The sequence below is a fragment of the Pseudorca crassidens genome, chromosome 15 (assembly GCF_039906515.1).
Source record: "Pseudorca crassidens isolate mPseCra1 chromosome 15, mPseCra1.hap1, whole genome shotgun sequence".
Classification (NCBI taxonomy): Eukaryota; Metazoa; Chordata; class Mammalia; order Artiodactyla; family Delphinidae; genus Pseudorca; species Pseudorca crassidens.
In genome coordinates this window covers 79,206,128-79,221,835 of record NC_090310.1, presented here as the reverse complement: position 1 = coordinate 79,221,835, position 15,708 = coordinate 79,206,128, and the positions used below count along the sequence as shown (strand labels likewise).

At 44.3% G+C, this 15,708-nt stretch overlaps 1 protein-coding gene across 5 annotated transcripts in view; it reads left to right on the top strand.

Moving 5' to 3' along the window:
• The window catches only part of ATP9A (ATPase phospholipid transporting 9A (putative)), a 133,310-nt gene that overhangs the window by 36,176 nt on the left and 81,426 nt on the right, over positions 1 to 15,708 (top strand). For all 5 annotated transcript variants that reach the window (XM_067708464.1, XM_067708463.1, XM_067708467.1 and 2 more), the window contains 3 exons: positions 1,454 to 1,562; positions 13,210 to 13,268; positions 14,575 to 14,626. In XM_067708464.1, the coding sequence (XP_067564565.1) occupies positions 1,454 to 1,562; positions 13,210 to 13,268; positions 14,575 to 14,626 (220 nt within the window). The remainder of the gene's footprint in view (positions 1 to 1,453; positions 1,563 to 13,209; positions 13,269 to 14,574; positions 14,627 to 15,708) is intronic.

Genomic DNA, 15,708 nt, shown 5'->3' with positions numbered 1-15,708 from the left:
AGAGAAATAGAAACTGGAACATTTGAAAAAACAGACAACAAAAAACGTGGGTTATGGCCCAGAACAAAACAGCAGCCTGGGGGAGGGGGTGGGGATTCTGCAAAGCGGCCGTGCTTTTCCAGAATGGGTTTTCTCTCACCTCTGTATGTGGTCTGGTTATGCGTTTTTTTTTTTTTCTGAAATGTACCAGTTTTGCTTTGGCTTCAGTGTGTACTTTACATCTGAGTGGAAACAGGAGTAATCCTTTGATTGTAAAGATGTGTGGGCCTTTGGAGGAGTTTCACAGAGCAGCACATCTCTGGCTAAATTTACATAAGAGATTTGAAGTCCTTTGAATCTAACTTCATATATTGCATGGGATAAACAGTATGAAGATGAAAGCCTCAGAATTCACTACTGCTAACCTTGGGGCGATTGTGCTCTCTGCATTAAAAAAAAAAAAGACTTTAAAAGGAGGGGTGGCAAGTGTATTTTGTAAGAAAAAATGAATGACGGTTCTTGCCTTTCTTGATACAAGAGGAAAAATCTAGATGAAAATAGATTCTAGATAGGGGTGACTCACATGCCTGTGAGTATAACCTCTGCACCAGGTTTTTATGAGTTGGGGTATCTGACTTGGGAAGGTAGGGCAGTTTAAAATTTTCTTTTTATGAGTGTGTACTTACGCAATTAATACTTTAATATGTTTTCTTTATAGAAGTTTAAAACATTACAGGAAAGACTGAAGTCCCCATTCCATCTTAGCCCCCTACCTTGCAGAGGAATCTAACCAGTAGTTGAGGCTAGTGGAAAATCTTTAGCAGTATAGGAGAATCTTTGTTGATGTTTATTTGAACAGTGTTACATTGGTATGTTCCGGAAAGTTAATTTCCCTACTGAGAGGTCAATACAAACAGGGATGCATTTCACTTTGGGTCCTGGTGGACCATCTTACTGGTTCCACCTACCCAGGTTTCTCCAGAGGCAGAACATTGTGGCAGTTAAGACTCTGGACCTAGATTCCCTGCGATATCCCATAGGAGCAAGATTATTCAACCTCTGTGTGTCTCAGTTTCTTCACGGGCAGTGTGGTGATCTCAGCCACGACCTGCACTAAGGGGTGGAAAGCACTTCAAATGGCACCTGGCACGTGGTGAGTGAAAGATGCAGACGTCAGAGGTCACCATCACTCAGCCCTCACCTGTGGCCGGACGGTTCTGGGGTTTCTGTGTTTTTCACTCTTAGGAACCCTGTGGTGGTGGTGACTGCGGACGTCCCTGTACACGTGTGTGTCAGTGAGAGTTTTTCCGGTGCATGAGATTCAGAGAAGTGGGTTTGCTGGGGCTTCTGCCCTTGGAATAATTAGCAGGTCCTGCCCTGCTGCCCTCAAGTGGTCTCTGGCCTTTTCTGTCCCCGGCCCCAGGAGAGGAAGGTGGCTTCCACCAGGGCTCACCCTCTCTCTGTCTCTGTGCAGGGCTTTGTGCTGGCCGTCACCATCATCCGAGAGGCGGTGGAGGAGATCCGATGCTACGTGCGAGACAAGGAAGTCAACTCGCAGGTCTACAGCCGGCTCACAGCGAGAGGTCAGCCTCCTGGCCCCAGTGGGGCCACTTCCTGCAGCAGGGCTCCCAGTGTGTGTGTGGGGTGGCCCACAGGGTTGCAACTCAATCATGGGCCGCTGACAGTCAGGGAGCAGAGTTCAAGGCCCGGGGCCGGCGGGTGTGTGGGTGCCCCGTGGCAGGGCAGTCACTCGTTGCCGGCACCAGGGAGGCCAGCGTCTGCCCCAGGACCTGGGGTTACTCCAGCCGCATCCCTGGGCTGCCACTGCCCTCTTAGAGCCAGTCCTGTCATCTGACTTGTGCCTCATCAACCTGGAATTCAATTCTGTGCGCTTTGCATCCTCCCACACGCGTTTCCGAGGCAGTGCAGCTTTAAAAGATATTCTTTCAACATTACAAAACGAACATTACAACTTTGCAATGTGAGTTTTTAAGAAGGCACCAGACTTAATATAATAAAAGCTGCATCTGTGAAGGTTTCTTTGAAGCCATCTTATAAATCCTTAAGATGGAAGAGTGAAGAGTGACTAAATCTGACCCAAAGAGAAATTACTAGGTAACCTTTAATTTGAATTTTTGAAATGGGGGAATTTTAAAAACCTGCTCAAACACACCGTTGAGAACCCACAAAACAACCCAGCCAATGTCGACTTCTGTTTCCAACTACAAATTCTACCTAGATTTCCTGTAAGGTTGTATTCAGACTTGAGAGAATGTTACTTAAAGTTCCTCGAAGATTACTGATCCCATTCAGGGATTAATAATGTTTTAGGAGCGGCTGAGGGGAATAAAAACTGTGGTTTGCCTTCAGGAAATTGAGAATTCGGAAAGAGATAAGATAGATGCCCAAGGGAGCTTGCAGCCAGCCAGGTTGTGAACTGCTGTATGTTAAGTGCGTTAGTCTTCTGAGGAAGCAGTCCATCCATGGTTTCCGGGGTTTGAGTAGAATTTTCCTTCTCGGAAAAATGTTGGAGAAATTTATTTAAGGCTCCAATTTTTTTTTTAAAAAGTATAATCCTGTGAGGGCATGAAAGTATCTTGTTTTAATGCATTGAAATAGATTTTCATAGTTGGTGGTCTTAAAAAGTTGCAAGTCTCTGGGAGAAGGGGGGATTTAGAGTTGGTATAGAAATGCTTTATTATTGCTAAACTACTGTATTTAGGACGTTTTGCTCCCTAAAGAAAGAAAACCCAGCGTAATCTTTGCAAAGGCAGGTGGCTTGGGCTTTCCATGTGGGTAATCAGAAGACCCCTCTGGAGTATGTTTTTTTGTGGTTTGTGTATATTAAATCCTCCCTTAATAACATATTCTGACTATAACATTTACAATGCTTGGCAGCAGACAAAAGCCCCATGGAGAGGGTGCGGTGGGTCTATTTAGAGCTCAGGAGGAGGGGCCCTGGGATCCCATTCATTCAGCCATCCAGGCTCCAGACCTTCTTTGGTTCTTTTCATATTGCAATTGCTTTTCCTGTGAGTGATTTTTCTGCCCTCCCCTGCAGACCCGACCCCCTTCTCAGCCCCTGCTTTAGCTTTCCTCAGTTCTTGAAAAGATCCAGAGGAGAACTGGCAGATGGCTGTAGCATTAAAAACTTGTCTTCCTTTGTGGGTCTCCTTCTGTGGCCCGTGGTTTCCATTGTCATGCCAATCCAACAGTAGGGGAAGACCTAGCAGAGTTTTGAATATTAACCCAGACCCTGGCTCTGCAATTTGTTTTGAAAGGCCCCAAAAGGCACTGAAGAAAACTGTCAGCTTGGAAAGTGAAGGAGGGGAGGTTAGTTATTTGATACCCTGTGGGGGGAAGGGCCAAAGTATGAAGCCCAAACTGGAGGATTTCAGAGAGAGGAAGAGAAAGAAGCCTTTTTTTTTTTTTTTTTAACCTTACCATTCAATTATTTAATAATATTTTCTTGAGTGTGGCTTTTCAAAAGCAAAGGGAAACAGATACGTATATGTATATCCACGCAGGACTGTTTTCTCTTTTTATCACATGGCATCTTAAAATGTACTTTTCAACACTATTTTTGGAGTTCAAAAAAGTTTGGAAACCAAAATGCCAAGTCCTTGATCATGAGATTATAAGCTATTATACTTGTCTGCATTCGGCATCATTTCCTGTTTAATAACAGCAATACTTGTACTAATATAGTTAAATATTTGGGGTGGGTGGGTGATAACTTCTAACTAGCAAAATAGTTGCAGAAATCACGTGGAAAACGCCTATTTGCCTTCACCCAGATTCATCCGTTGTTAAGCTTTTGTCTTTTTCATGCTTTCCCCTCACACTCTCTAAGCCCTTGGAGAATTAAGTTGCATACACGATTCCCTTTTAACCTGTAAATACATCAACGTTTAATTCCCAGTAGGATGTTCTCCTTACATAGCACAGTATAATTACAAAATCAGGAAGTTTATCATTACATTACTGTTAATCTCATCTATACTTCTTACTCAGAATTCGCCATTTGTTCCTAAAATTTTTTTTTTTTTCCTTGTCCAGGAGCCAGGACAGGTTTGCCTTTTGCATTTAGTTGTCCTTTCTCCCTGATCTCCTCGAACTTGGCAGAGTTCTCCGGATTTCTTTATGACATTGACATTTTTGAAAAGGACAGGCCAGTTTTAGGCCAGTTACTTTGTAGCTTGTCCGTCAATTCGTGTTTGCTCGAGGTCTCAAAATTAGATTCACAACAATGCAGGAATTTATGTCATTTTAAGAATGCCAGTGGCACAGATCCTGGGATGTTACCAAAGTTGTAGAGGCATTAAGTTAATCGAATTGAAAAGGTTTCGAACTTGGAGAAAAAAAATTGATTTTAAACAAGTGAATTAAAAACTCTGGAAATAAGAAATTCACCATTGGGAGAAAAAAATGGATGGTCTTTTTTTTTTTTTTAATTGCTGCTTCCAGTGGTTTAGATCATCTTATATCATTCAAGGTGTGTCTAAAACAACACATCAATGGATTAGTTTTTAATGTAATTGTCATAGTTTAATAAGAAGTATTTGAAGTATTTTAATATTGATAATAAAATTAGCCTACATGTAGAAATGACATTTTATTCATTCTTCAAGGATATTTGAAACTCCATCACTTTCCAAAGTCTGTGAGAGGTTTCTGTATTACAGAGATAAACTTGAGGGGCTGGGACTTTGGGAAATTAATAGTCCAGCAAGGTATCCAGACATGTAAAGGGGATGATGACAAAATGTAACTAGTAGTTATACTTTAGTGGCATGAGTGTTGTGGTCCTTAAATAGAATATCCCCTTTCGTGACCACCACGTTCCTGGTTCTGAGCACAGTGCCTGGTGGTTGAGGAGAGTAGTGGTTCTGAGTTTGTGCCTGGATTCAAGAGTTCTGCTTCTGCCTCCCACCCTGCTATGGGGACAGATCCCTTAATCTGTCGGTAAATTGGGGATAATAATAGTGCCTACCTTAGAGAGTTGCCGTAAATATAACTCTTGCATGAGAAAAATTTAGCACTGTGCTGGGATTTGGTCTGTGCCCAAGAAAGGCAGTGCTGGTGGTATCGTAGCAGGAGTTCATTAAATATTGGTGGGTGAGTTAATGGAGGTATGAACCAGAGGTTATGGGAGGTTACGGGAGCCCATCAGAGAGGAGCTGATGATGTCTTCCCGGAAGAGGTGACCTGCATCCTGAGTCTTCGAGGTTGGAAGAAAGCAGCACTGGCTTTATGATTGGTGGTGCTGAATGCAAAATGAACACTTGGGGCCCCCGTTCAAAAATTATTCAAGATGGCGGCAGCAGAGCATGAAACCAAGTAACGGCCCCTTCTGAGCGCAGGGCCCTGTGCCTTTACGGGAATCACATGCCGATGAAGTGTTCCTGGTAAAGAGTTCTCCAAAGGTCACAGGCTGGGATGGCTAGAGGCGTGGGCTACAGAACCCCAGGTTCTGGCTCTGTCTTGTTCTTCCCAATTCCTCCTTGTTTCCAGAGCCTCTCCTTCCTGGGAAAATAGAAGAAAAAACCATATTGGCCAGTGAAGATCTGAGACTCTGGGAAAGTTTATTCTGTGATCCAGGAATCTGTAATCAAGGCATGCTACAGGGAGAAGGTGGCATTGGATCTGTTTGAAAAACGCTGTCCAGATTGGGGAGCAGGAGAGAAAAAAAGAAAGATTTACCTACTATAAGCCAGCCAGGTGCTGGACAAGGTCTGGTCTGTAATTATTTTAAACAGCCTTATGGAGGTAGCTTTTACTTATGGGGAACTGAGGCTCATAGAGGTTAAGTATTGTGTCTGAGATGATGTAGCTGGTTAAGGGGTAGAGCTTGCTGTGAACCCCGGCTTGTCTGAATGTAAAACCTTAGCCTATAAGTCTAGGCTCCACTCTGTGCCTGGAGCTGAGGCTCACACTCTCCCATAGAATATCTCAATGATTGCCATGGCGTTCAGCCTTAATACATATTGCTACAGAAGGGCTTCTAGATTTAAGTCCATTTTAAAACACTTCTTTTTTAATTGAAGTGTAGTTGATTTACAATGTTGTGTTAGTTTCTGGTGCATAGCAAAATGATTCAGTTATACACATATATGCATTTTTTTCATAGTCTTTTCCATTACGGTTTATTACAGGATATTGAATATAGTTCCTTTTGCTGTACAGTAGGACAAAACACATTGCTGAGTCCAAAGAAATCAATCCAGCCCCCTCATTCTGAGATGAACGAACTGTTGAAAGCCAAGTAGGAATGATGCTTTTAGATAAACAAGCATCCCCTCTCCTCCTACTTGGAATCCACATTTAAAGCTGATCAGAGACTTGAGAGGTTCTTATTGGACTTTTATGCATTCTATGACTTTAATTGTGGAGCTGTCTTTCCCAATTAATAGCATTCAGTGGCACTGCAAACACCAAAGCCGAAGAAGAGAGGGTCTTGAAGTAGTAACAGACCCAGCAAAACTTTGTTTTGTTACTTGAAAGATTTGGGTTGGGTCAGGAAAGAGTAATTAGTCAAGGAATTATCTTTCTTTATCCTTGTCCTTACCAAACCAAAACTTTAATTCTGGAGGGGGAATCTGCCTTGCTTATCACAGGTAGTAAGGGCAGTTGGATTTGCATTTTTACCAGATGAATTCCAGGGGTCTTCATACCAGGAATGTTTTCTCAGACTAACTTGTGATCAAGGGCTAAATGAAGCAAGTGGATAATTAGCCTTGAAGGAAAGTGCAAACAGAAGCATAATTAACACAATTGCTGATGCTTCTTTCCTGCTGGGGACATCTGGGCACATGGTGAACCGTAAGTCGTAAGCCAAAGGTCTGTGCAAAATGGAGAGACTCCCTCTTACTTTCAGCTTTTTAGCACATATGTGGTGTAAAAAACGGAACGGATATCTTTCCTCTTCTCCAGTTCTTTTCAGGTTGTTCCTTCGTGCTGCTCTGTTCACCCTTTCCCAGTTACAGAATAACCTCAAGGATCTCACTTCCATTTGAGAGTGATGTCTTTTTTTCAATTTAGTCCAAAATCCACTTTGCACCATTATTTAGGATTGCAATTAATGTGACTAAAATTTGAGGTCTAAGGACACACATGTGTTTCTTTTAGGGCGTTGTATTCCATTGGAGTTCATCAGAAGGTAGGATAGGGCGGGGAACATGTGTTCATTAATGGGGAGTTGTCTAGCTAATAATTAGCTAAACGAAAGTGCTGTATTCTTAAACACAAGTACCGTTTGTTTTCATACTCTGTTCAGACTTAGGATAACACTAAAACTGCATTATACTTTTTTAAAAGAAGAGGGTTACAGTGATGGTCTTTTAAAAAATTTTTATTTTATTGAAGTATAGTTGATTTACAATGTTGTGTTTGTTTCTGGTGTGCAGCAAAGTGATTCAGTTGCATGTATATATATATATACTCTTTTTCATGTTCTTTTCCACTATGGTTTATTACAGGGTATTGAATCTAGTTCCCTGTGCTATACAACAGGACCTTGTTGCCTATCCATTCTATGTATAATAGTTTGCATCTGCTCAATGATGGTCTTTTTGATATTACTGCCGCAGAAGTACTGCAAAGGTCTTTACTGAGGATCTCAAATGCAGCTCAGTGAGCAAAGCATTCCCCTTCCCAGGCTTTCCTCGTTAAGGTTCAGAGCATTAGCTTTTACAAGTCTTAAAATAGGTCTTGCCAAACACTTTCCCATAATTCTCTGACAGATGTGAAGTTTGTTATTTCAGACCCATAAGGTTCCTTTTATTCTTTCAAACTACTCAATTTGACTTTATTACAAATCGCTGGTGAACTGATCTATTGTTTAATTAAAAAAATTTAAAAAACCCTGAAAAAAAAATCTCAAATGCAAATTGCACTGTTATCTTTCCCAAAAGGTATTTCCCCCCTGCCAGGGGTGTTGGCCTATTTCATCATTATTGGGCACCAGAAGCAGGGAAGGGCCATTTATGTATTTATTTTAAAAGCCTCTGTTGGGTATACACTTGTTAAATTTAAACTACAGCCTTTCTTTTAAAGTTCCCGCTAATTTAAACAAAAGCCCCAGGAAGTGTCCCGTGGAATTTATGATAATATTCTTCCACCCTTTGCCTGTTTTCAAATAACAGTCTTTTCTTAGGCTTTGGGGAATGCAGACAACCTGATCGGAATATGAAAATTTCCACTTTAAACCTATGAACTCTGCAGGGTCTGCAAAGGCGTTTTCGTGTCAAGCCCAGGAAACGTACACATGCTGTAGAATTTACAACTCATCACTGTCACAGTCAGATTAGAGTTCGAGTTAAAGAGTTATACATTAACCAGGGTTAGTGCACAGAGCTTGCTGCTAAAGACCTGCAAAGGCAATCAATGTCCTGCAGGCACAATGAAAAGTAGAAGTATAGCTGGAGGTGTTCGGAGGTCAAAAAATTGGCCCACACGTACTAGCGCTCCGGAATTTACTCTTTTTTTTTTGGGCTGTTCTGCAGTGTGACTGAATTGTCATTTGCTTGTTTCGACTCAAGGGAAACATCTGGTTTCTCTCTGCAGTATAGACAAACTGCCCTTATTCTGAAGCTCTCATCCATGAAAAGCACGGTTTGGGCTCAATGGGTTTGCTTATGAAAGGCTCGGGGGTCCATCTCTGCAGAAACAAACAGCTCTAGTAATTGGAAGTTTGTTCCCCGTTATAAACTCTAGCTCAGAGGTGACCTGGGTGAAGTGGCAGAAGCTGAATGGGATGCATTTCTTTTATAGAAGGCGTTTTATGATTTAGGATGTGTCCGGCAGAGAATCGGCCACTTAACCTTTGAAAAATCTCTTACCCAACTTCTGTAGAGTTTCTGCAAAGATGTGTAAGAATCCCAGAGCCTAGAGGTTAGAGACTGGGTGTGACAGGGTCCAAAAGAAAAAAGAGGTCTGGGGGGCAAAGTGAGGAGTTCTGTGGCTTCGGATCTTCCTGTGCACTTTATAAAGAAAATGCGAATGGGTGTTATTACTCCTGTTCAGGACCCGCTATGTAATTTGTGGGACTCAGTGCAAAATGAAAATACGGGGTCACTTGTTTAAAAGTTATTAAGAATTTGAAGATGAAAACGGTAGGTCATTTACCCAAGGGTGAGGGGATCTATGTGAATACACAGGTCACATGCCCATGGGTTGGACCCTGCTTCTAGAAGTTTTAGGAATCTCTAGGGTAGATGACACACACACACACACACACACACACACACACACACACACACAAAGTAGGGGTGCTTGGGAAGTATGTCTGCTAACTTCTCAGTGGGGTGTTGGGAGAGAATTTTCTTCTAACCAGATAATGGACTGTAGGGAGAGCTCCTCTCGCTTGAGGTAGGTAATAATCACTGTCAGTGTGTTATTTTTCATGTATCGTATTCTCTTGCTAGGAAGACGGGGGCGCTGCCATCGTGCGCATGTTTCTTGTTCTTTTTTTGCAAGAATATTGGTAGAAAACTCAGAACAGTGGTTCACGTGAGGTTAGACATTATGTGTTTTGGGCCCTTTCCACAATTTTCAGAGTCTTGTCGTTCTGGAAGTTAATCCCAGCCACTGCGCGCTCAGCTTTTCTGACTCTGGTCCTCTTTCTCTCCTGCCCCAGCGGTGCCTCCCCTACCTACTCGTGGGATTCTTAGAGAGGGGCGTTTCACTTGGACGTCGGCAACCAAAACCCCAGTAAACGTTGGAATCGAAATACTGGTCTCCGCTTCCCCTTCTCTTTCTTTCCTGCCGCTTTCCCTCCTTTCATTCTTACGGTTTTAATTTGCCTTTTCTCGTTCAGAGCGCACAGGTACACAGACACGTGCTAAGTGTGTGTTCTGTGTGCAGGCCTGAGCTACACATGTTTGATCACCCAGAAACGGTAGCGCGGCCCGAAAAGTCCCAGTGTGTGGGCAGGACCGTGCGTTGGCTCGATAGAGCGAGTGAATCTGAGGGTCTCCCTGTGTGGAACCTGCAAAGCTGAGGCTCCCCTCCGCCAAATCCTAAAATGCTAATGAGGGAGCTGGGGCTGAGAAACCCTAGTGACCTCGGGGTGGTGTGGCCCCCGCTGCCCTCCTCCTGAGATGGAGCCAGTTACAGTAGGAGGGTTTGTCCGAGGGATCGGCCTGCTGGGTTTAGTCAGAAACTGCTCTGCAAACACAGCGGATTAAAGGGTTTTTGTTGAGGTAGAGCAGATGGACAGAGAGGCAGAGTTCAAATTAACCGATCGTAAATCAGGACCCTGCCGTGGAAGGGAAGAATCTGGGCCTGGTCACTTAAAAGTTTGAGCTAATTTAATTTATTATATCTTTTTCTTATTGGAAGAGCACCTCATGTTTATTATAAGAAAATTGTCGTGAAGAATTTAGAAAGTATTTTTGCCAAAGAAAGGGGTAAATCTCCTCTGTCCCTAGAGGGAATCACCCTTAACCCTTTTAGTATAATCTTCCTGCTTTGTCCTTTGTCTCGCTAACACACACATATATCCATATGCAGTTATTATTTGATAAGAGTTATAACAGTGCTCTTCTTAGGGTTACATATTAAGAGCAAACGTGTGAGTAGGTCTTGAAGATCAGAACACAGGCTCAGGGATGGTTTGGGTCAGGCCACCAGCATAAATTTCAGTAATAAAACCAAAGGCAATGTGTAAATTTATGTTCGGGAAAGTTGGGGCGAGCTCAGGCGAAGGAAAAGCTCACTGGCTCAGGGGGTGGGGGGCACGATGAATTTACGCTCTTCCCTCGAGGAAGGCTTTGATACGCTGTCCAGAGAGAGCAGCGTATCTGTATGCATTTTTCCTGTTGCCCCCTCATTGGGCAAGAAGAATTGTTCAGGTCGGAAGAGAATTCTGCGCGTGGAGCCCGCTCTTCATTCTGCCATTTCTGACGAGCTGACTCGTAGGGCTCGCCGACGTTCTCCGTTCCCTCTGCCAATATATCGACACAGCGGACGCTTGAGGCTAGTGGGTCCCGAGGATGCCCAGGCGCAGGCCATTGGGTTGAATTCGTGCTTTACGAAAGCAGGGCCCTATCACATTCTCCCTTCCTAGGTGGAGAGAGTCTAGCCGTCCTCAGAGCCATCTGCCACGTGTTTTCTAGAAGTCGTTCGTGTTCAAGAGCTGCCCTTTTAGCGCCAGGTCTTCTCACTGTTACCATGACAAAATTTAATTAAGTACAGACATTAGTTAAAAATCAAACCCTGTGGAACCTCTTAGAAAGAGTTGTTTCAGTTGAAGTCATTGGAATGCTTTGAAACATCTCATTTAGTGGTGAATTACTGAAAAGACCCATGGCATTAAGTGATGTGAAAAGTGTATATAACTGGCGTTGTGCACTAGCTCCTAGTGGGTGAGTGTCGGGTGTTTGTTGACGGAGTGAGTCCACGGCGGGGGCAGCAGGTTCAGAGCTCCCAGGTCACTCCTGCTCCGGGGCATATACTCTATCGAGGAAGACTGGGAATCATCAGTATTTTCTTCTCTCTTAGCTGAACATTTGTAAGTTAAATGGGCTTTATTACGAGACGCCAAAAACGTGAAGGTTTTTATGGTGTTACTCCCTTGTGTGGGAATTTGATCCGTCACCAGAATAAAGACCCATGTCCTCCACAGGCTTATTTATGGGGCGCTGGACCACCTGGTCCCCCAAGCCCTTCCTCTCTTTCTGTTCCGGGTGATGCTTTCTCCCTTGCTAAAGGAGTTCCAGCCTGTGGCCACGCAGATGCATGTGCTACGCACGTGCATCACTGTCTCCCATCTCTTGCCTTCCTTTGTCCTGATGCTGGTAACCAGTATCCTTCATCTGGTTAATTCGGACCTCAGCTCTCCTGTAAAGCATTTGTTGATACCTCCCCATACCCCAGCCCGTTCATTCATTATTTGTCTCTTGCCTCCTTCCTGCCACTGGAGTGCGAGTCCCATGCATCCCACCCTTAGAACACCTGGCCTCCAGCAGGCATTCAGTTAAGGGGGCTTGAATGTGGAGTGAACAGTCACGAGCCTTCTGGGTGCCCGGCACTGTTCTTGGTCCTCCTTCAGTGGGGGAGGTCTCCTTTTCTGCTCCCTTTGCACGCTGGACTTACTCCCATCCTTTCACACACTATTTTGCACTAACAGCATTTGTCTTGCTGTCTTTCTCACCAGTTTATGGGTTTGCAGACTACAGCCAGTGGGCCAAATTCAGCCCACCATCTTCGCTCGGGAGCCAAGAACACTTTTTACATTTTAAAATATAAATGTACAAAGGCTGTTTGCCTTTGGGGAGAAGAGTTGTTGGGAGAGTTGAGATTGTCCATTGGCTGCAAAACCTAAACCATCTACCCTCCTGCTCTTTATAGGACGCGTTTGTCGACACCTGTGTGAGACTATGAGCTGTTTTTTAGGACAAGGGGACTGTCTTGGATCTTCGAATTCCTAGAACATGGCACTTGAGTAAATGTGTTTTGAGTTGAACCGAAGTCCCTCTTTTTTATTCCATCCTCTGGAGTCAGATGAGGGTTTGAATCTTGGTGCTGACCTGTGAGACTAGGGGAAGACGGGGCCTCTCTGAACCTATTTTCTGTGTCTGAAAACTGGAGATAATATATTTTTCTGGTGGCCTTTGAGAGGAGCAAGCGAAGCCATCAGGATGTCAATGTCTATACAGCGCTTAGCACACTGTTAGTGTTTAATGTTAGCTGTTATTGTTTATCCAGATAAACATCCAGCCACAGTTATGTGATCTGATCACAATCATATAACTGCGCGATAGAGCAATCGCAGATTTCAAAAGAGTCAGTCATTTTGGGTTATCCTCTTTCTCTTTGATGGTGTTGAGAACTAAGTGTTGACCTTCTGTCCACGGATCTGATTCTGAATTTTCTTCCCCATTTCTGTGTGTGTGTGTGTGTGTGTGTGTGTGTGTGTGTGTGTGTGTGCGCGCGTGTGTGTGTGTGTTTGAGGCTGAATCTTTTATGGTGCTGATTTAGAATAGCTTCTAAGGTGCTGTTAAGACAGAAGATCTTACTCGAGTGGGTCATTCCAGTGCTCCGCAAAACGGGGATTCATTTTTGGGGCGGCCTCTGTGGTAGGTGCAGCTTTTCTCAGAGAGACAGGAGATGCTGCTGCCGGGCTCAGGGGCACGTGCTTCTGGGTCCGCAGGCTAGCAGACACCCTGCCGAGGTACGCAGACTTGGAAGGAATTCAGATGTGATATATCTGGGCCTGTTTCTTTGCAGGGACAGTGAAGGTGAAGAGCTCCAGCATCCAAGTTGGAGATCTTATCATTGTGGAGAAGGTGAGTGGGGTCTCGCGGCTCCTGACAGCTGCCGCGTGGGAGAGGGGCGTCACTGGCCCCCACTTCACGAATCCCGATGCGACGTGTGATTCGTGTATCTGGTGGCCGAACTGGACGTTTGCTTTCTGGGATTCTACCCAGAAGCTTTGCCTGGGGAGAAACATCTCTTTCCCATGAGACACACACACACACACACACACACAGAGAATATTTTTTCATGGTTTCTGTGTGCTTCTTAGCCAGAAATCCAAGTTACAGACACAATTCCAAGGTTTGATTTCCTGTTTGATGTGCTTGTTGTTTTGGAGTCTTCTTTTAAACTCATCATAATAAAGTTTTTCCTAGAAGTCTGGGGGCTGCACAAGCACATAAAAATATTTGTCATTTACCTCTTGAACAATTTTGTCTCACATTTTTTCACTTAAATAACATTGTGCTTTTCTGTCATTTCATGGGGAGTAGGGGTTAAGTGAAACCTGAGAACAGTAAAAAGGCCCCAGGTGCATTTTTAAAGATAGCGCTGTCCATAATGTTTGTTACTCCAGCACTCATACCTTTTCTTACTCTGTATGTTTGGGAGGTGTTGGATTTTGGGGGTGGCCCTGGAGAGTCTTGGAATCATATTTGATTAGAAAAGGATTGCATCTTAACTTGTTTCTGTAGGAAGTGAACTATGCTCTTTTAAAAGGATTAAATCCAAGAACTCACAGTTGATTTGGGGTAAAGTGAAGCTCTCCTGGGTGGCAGCTCAGAAGACCCACACACACTTCTTTATGTTATGACATACTTGCCTGTTCACAATTACATGAGGCCTGCTGTTGGCTTCCCTCTTCTTTTGAGAACGGCTTTGGTTGCTTCTTGCTACTTGACTTCCTTATTAAAATCCCACTCGAAGCCAAACATCAAGCCGGAAAATTGGTAGAAGCAGAAAGCGTGAGCCGAGTGTATGTATGTAGTTTCAGCAGACAGCCTGGAAGGAAGCCAGCTCGGGGAGCAGGCTTTGGGCTCCCGGGTCCTCTGGCTGCAATTTCAGGAGGTAATGGTTGGATTCGCCAGAAAACTAGAAGCTCTCTTTCTGAGATAAGATTTCAATAGGAGATTAGTAACGTAACGGCAGCGTGCAAGAGTTTTCAGATTCAAAACAAAATAAATCCCCAGATCTGTCTTTGACAAAGGCAGACACTTAAAAGAGGCTGTGGGTTTGGGTTGCCCCCCTCCTCCCCCCCCCACCGAGGGGGCGGGGGCTTGGGGATGGAAACCTCACACAGGGGCATTCACGGTAACAGTCTCTCTGTTCATAACGCAGAACCAGCGGGTCCCTGCTGACATGATCTTCCTGAGGACATCAGAAAAAAACGGTAAACATCTGGGATCAATTTTGAAAATAACCATTAACCTTTCAGTGGTAATTTGGCAAAATAATCATTTGAAAATGTAACAGAAGCAGATGATCATTGTGGAGCCATGGAGGCAAATCAAGAACGTTTCTTTTCATAGAGCAGTCTTTAAAAAAAAAAAAAAAAAAAGGTTTTAGGTGCGCGCAGGTCAACAGATTTTGATCATAGCAAAGATAGTCGGACCCGTGCTGAATCCCAGCTGGGAAAGTCACACACAGTGGCTGTGCTTTTCCCCGCTGGGCTGCATTAAGCTCGACCGCAGGAGTTGGCAGGACTGGGAAGTGTGTCGAACAAACAGAAGCAAACAGAAACTCCTGAGAAAATACTGGGAGAGTGTCATGAGATGGGGCGGTAGGGAAGCTGGGGGGAGAGGTAGGGGCAGGTGGCCTCTCCCCACCTTGGCTCACGAGTGGTGGGGCCATAGTCACCCCTGCCCGTCGATTTATTTGTCGTTACAGCCTATTTGCCTGAGTGAACCTCTCAAGTCTCTTGCAAGACCCCACTCCTCGCGATTACAGTTGTCTCTTGGTGTCCGAGGGGGATTGGTTCCAGGACCCCCGTGGGTACCCAAATCCACAGATGCTCAAGTCCCTTATATAAAATGACGTAGGACACTCGGCCGTCTGCACCCGCAGGTCCTGCACCCGCAGGTCCTGCACCCGCAGGGCAGGCTCGGGGGGCCCGGCTGCGTTTCCCACTGTGGCCGCCCCCGCTGCCTCCTGCCCTCCCCGTCGGTTGACTCAAATCTCCTTTCTTTTTATTTGTTGTTATTTAAGCTGTTTTGAGGAAACAAGGCTGTTTTTCTCTTGCCCATCAGGCATAATCAGAGATCTTCAAACGTTGGAAAAATCCGTATTTGTATCCCTTTGAGGTTGCTGCAGCCTCTTTTATGATGAACTGGATAAAAGTGCAGATGACATGATATACTGATAATATGTTAAATCATCCAGAGAGGGGGTGGAAGGCACTCCACTAAAACAGTCTTCTTTTATTTATTTATTTTATTTATTTGTTTTCGGCTGCGCCGCGCGGCTTGTGGGATC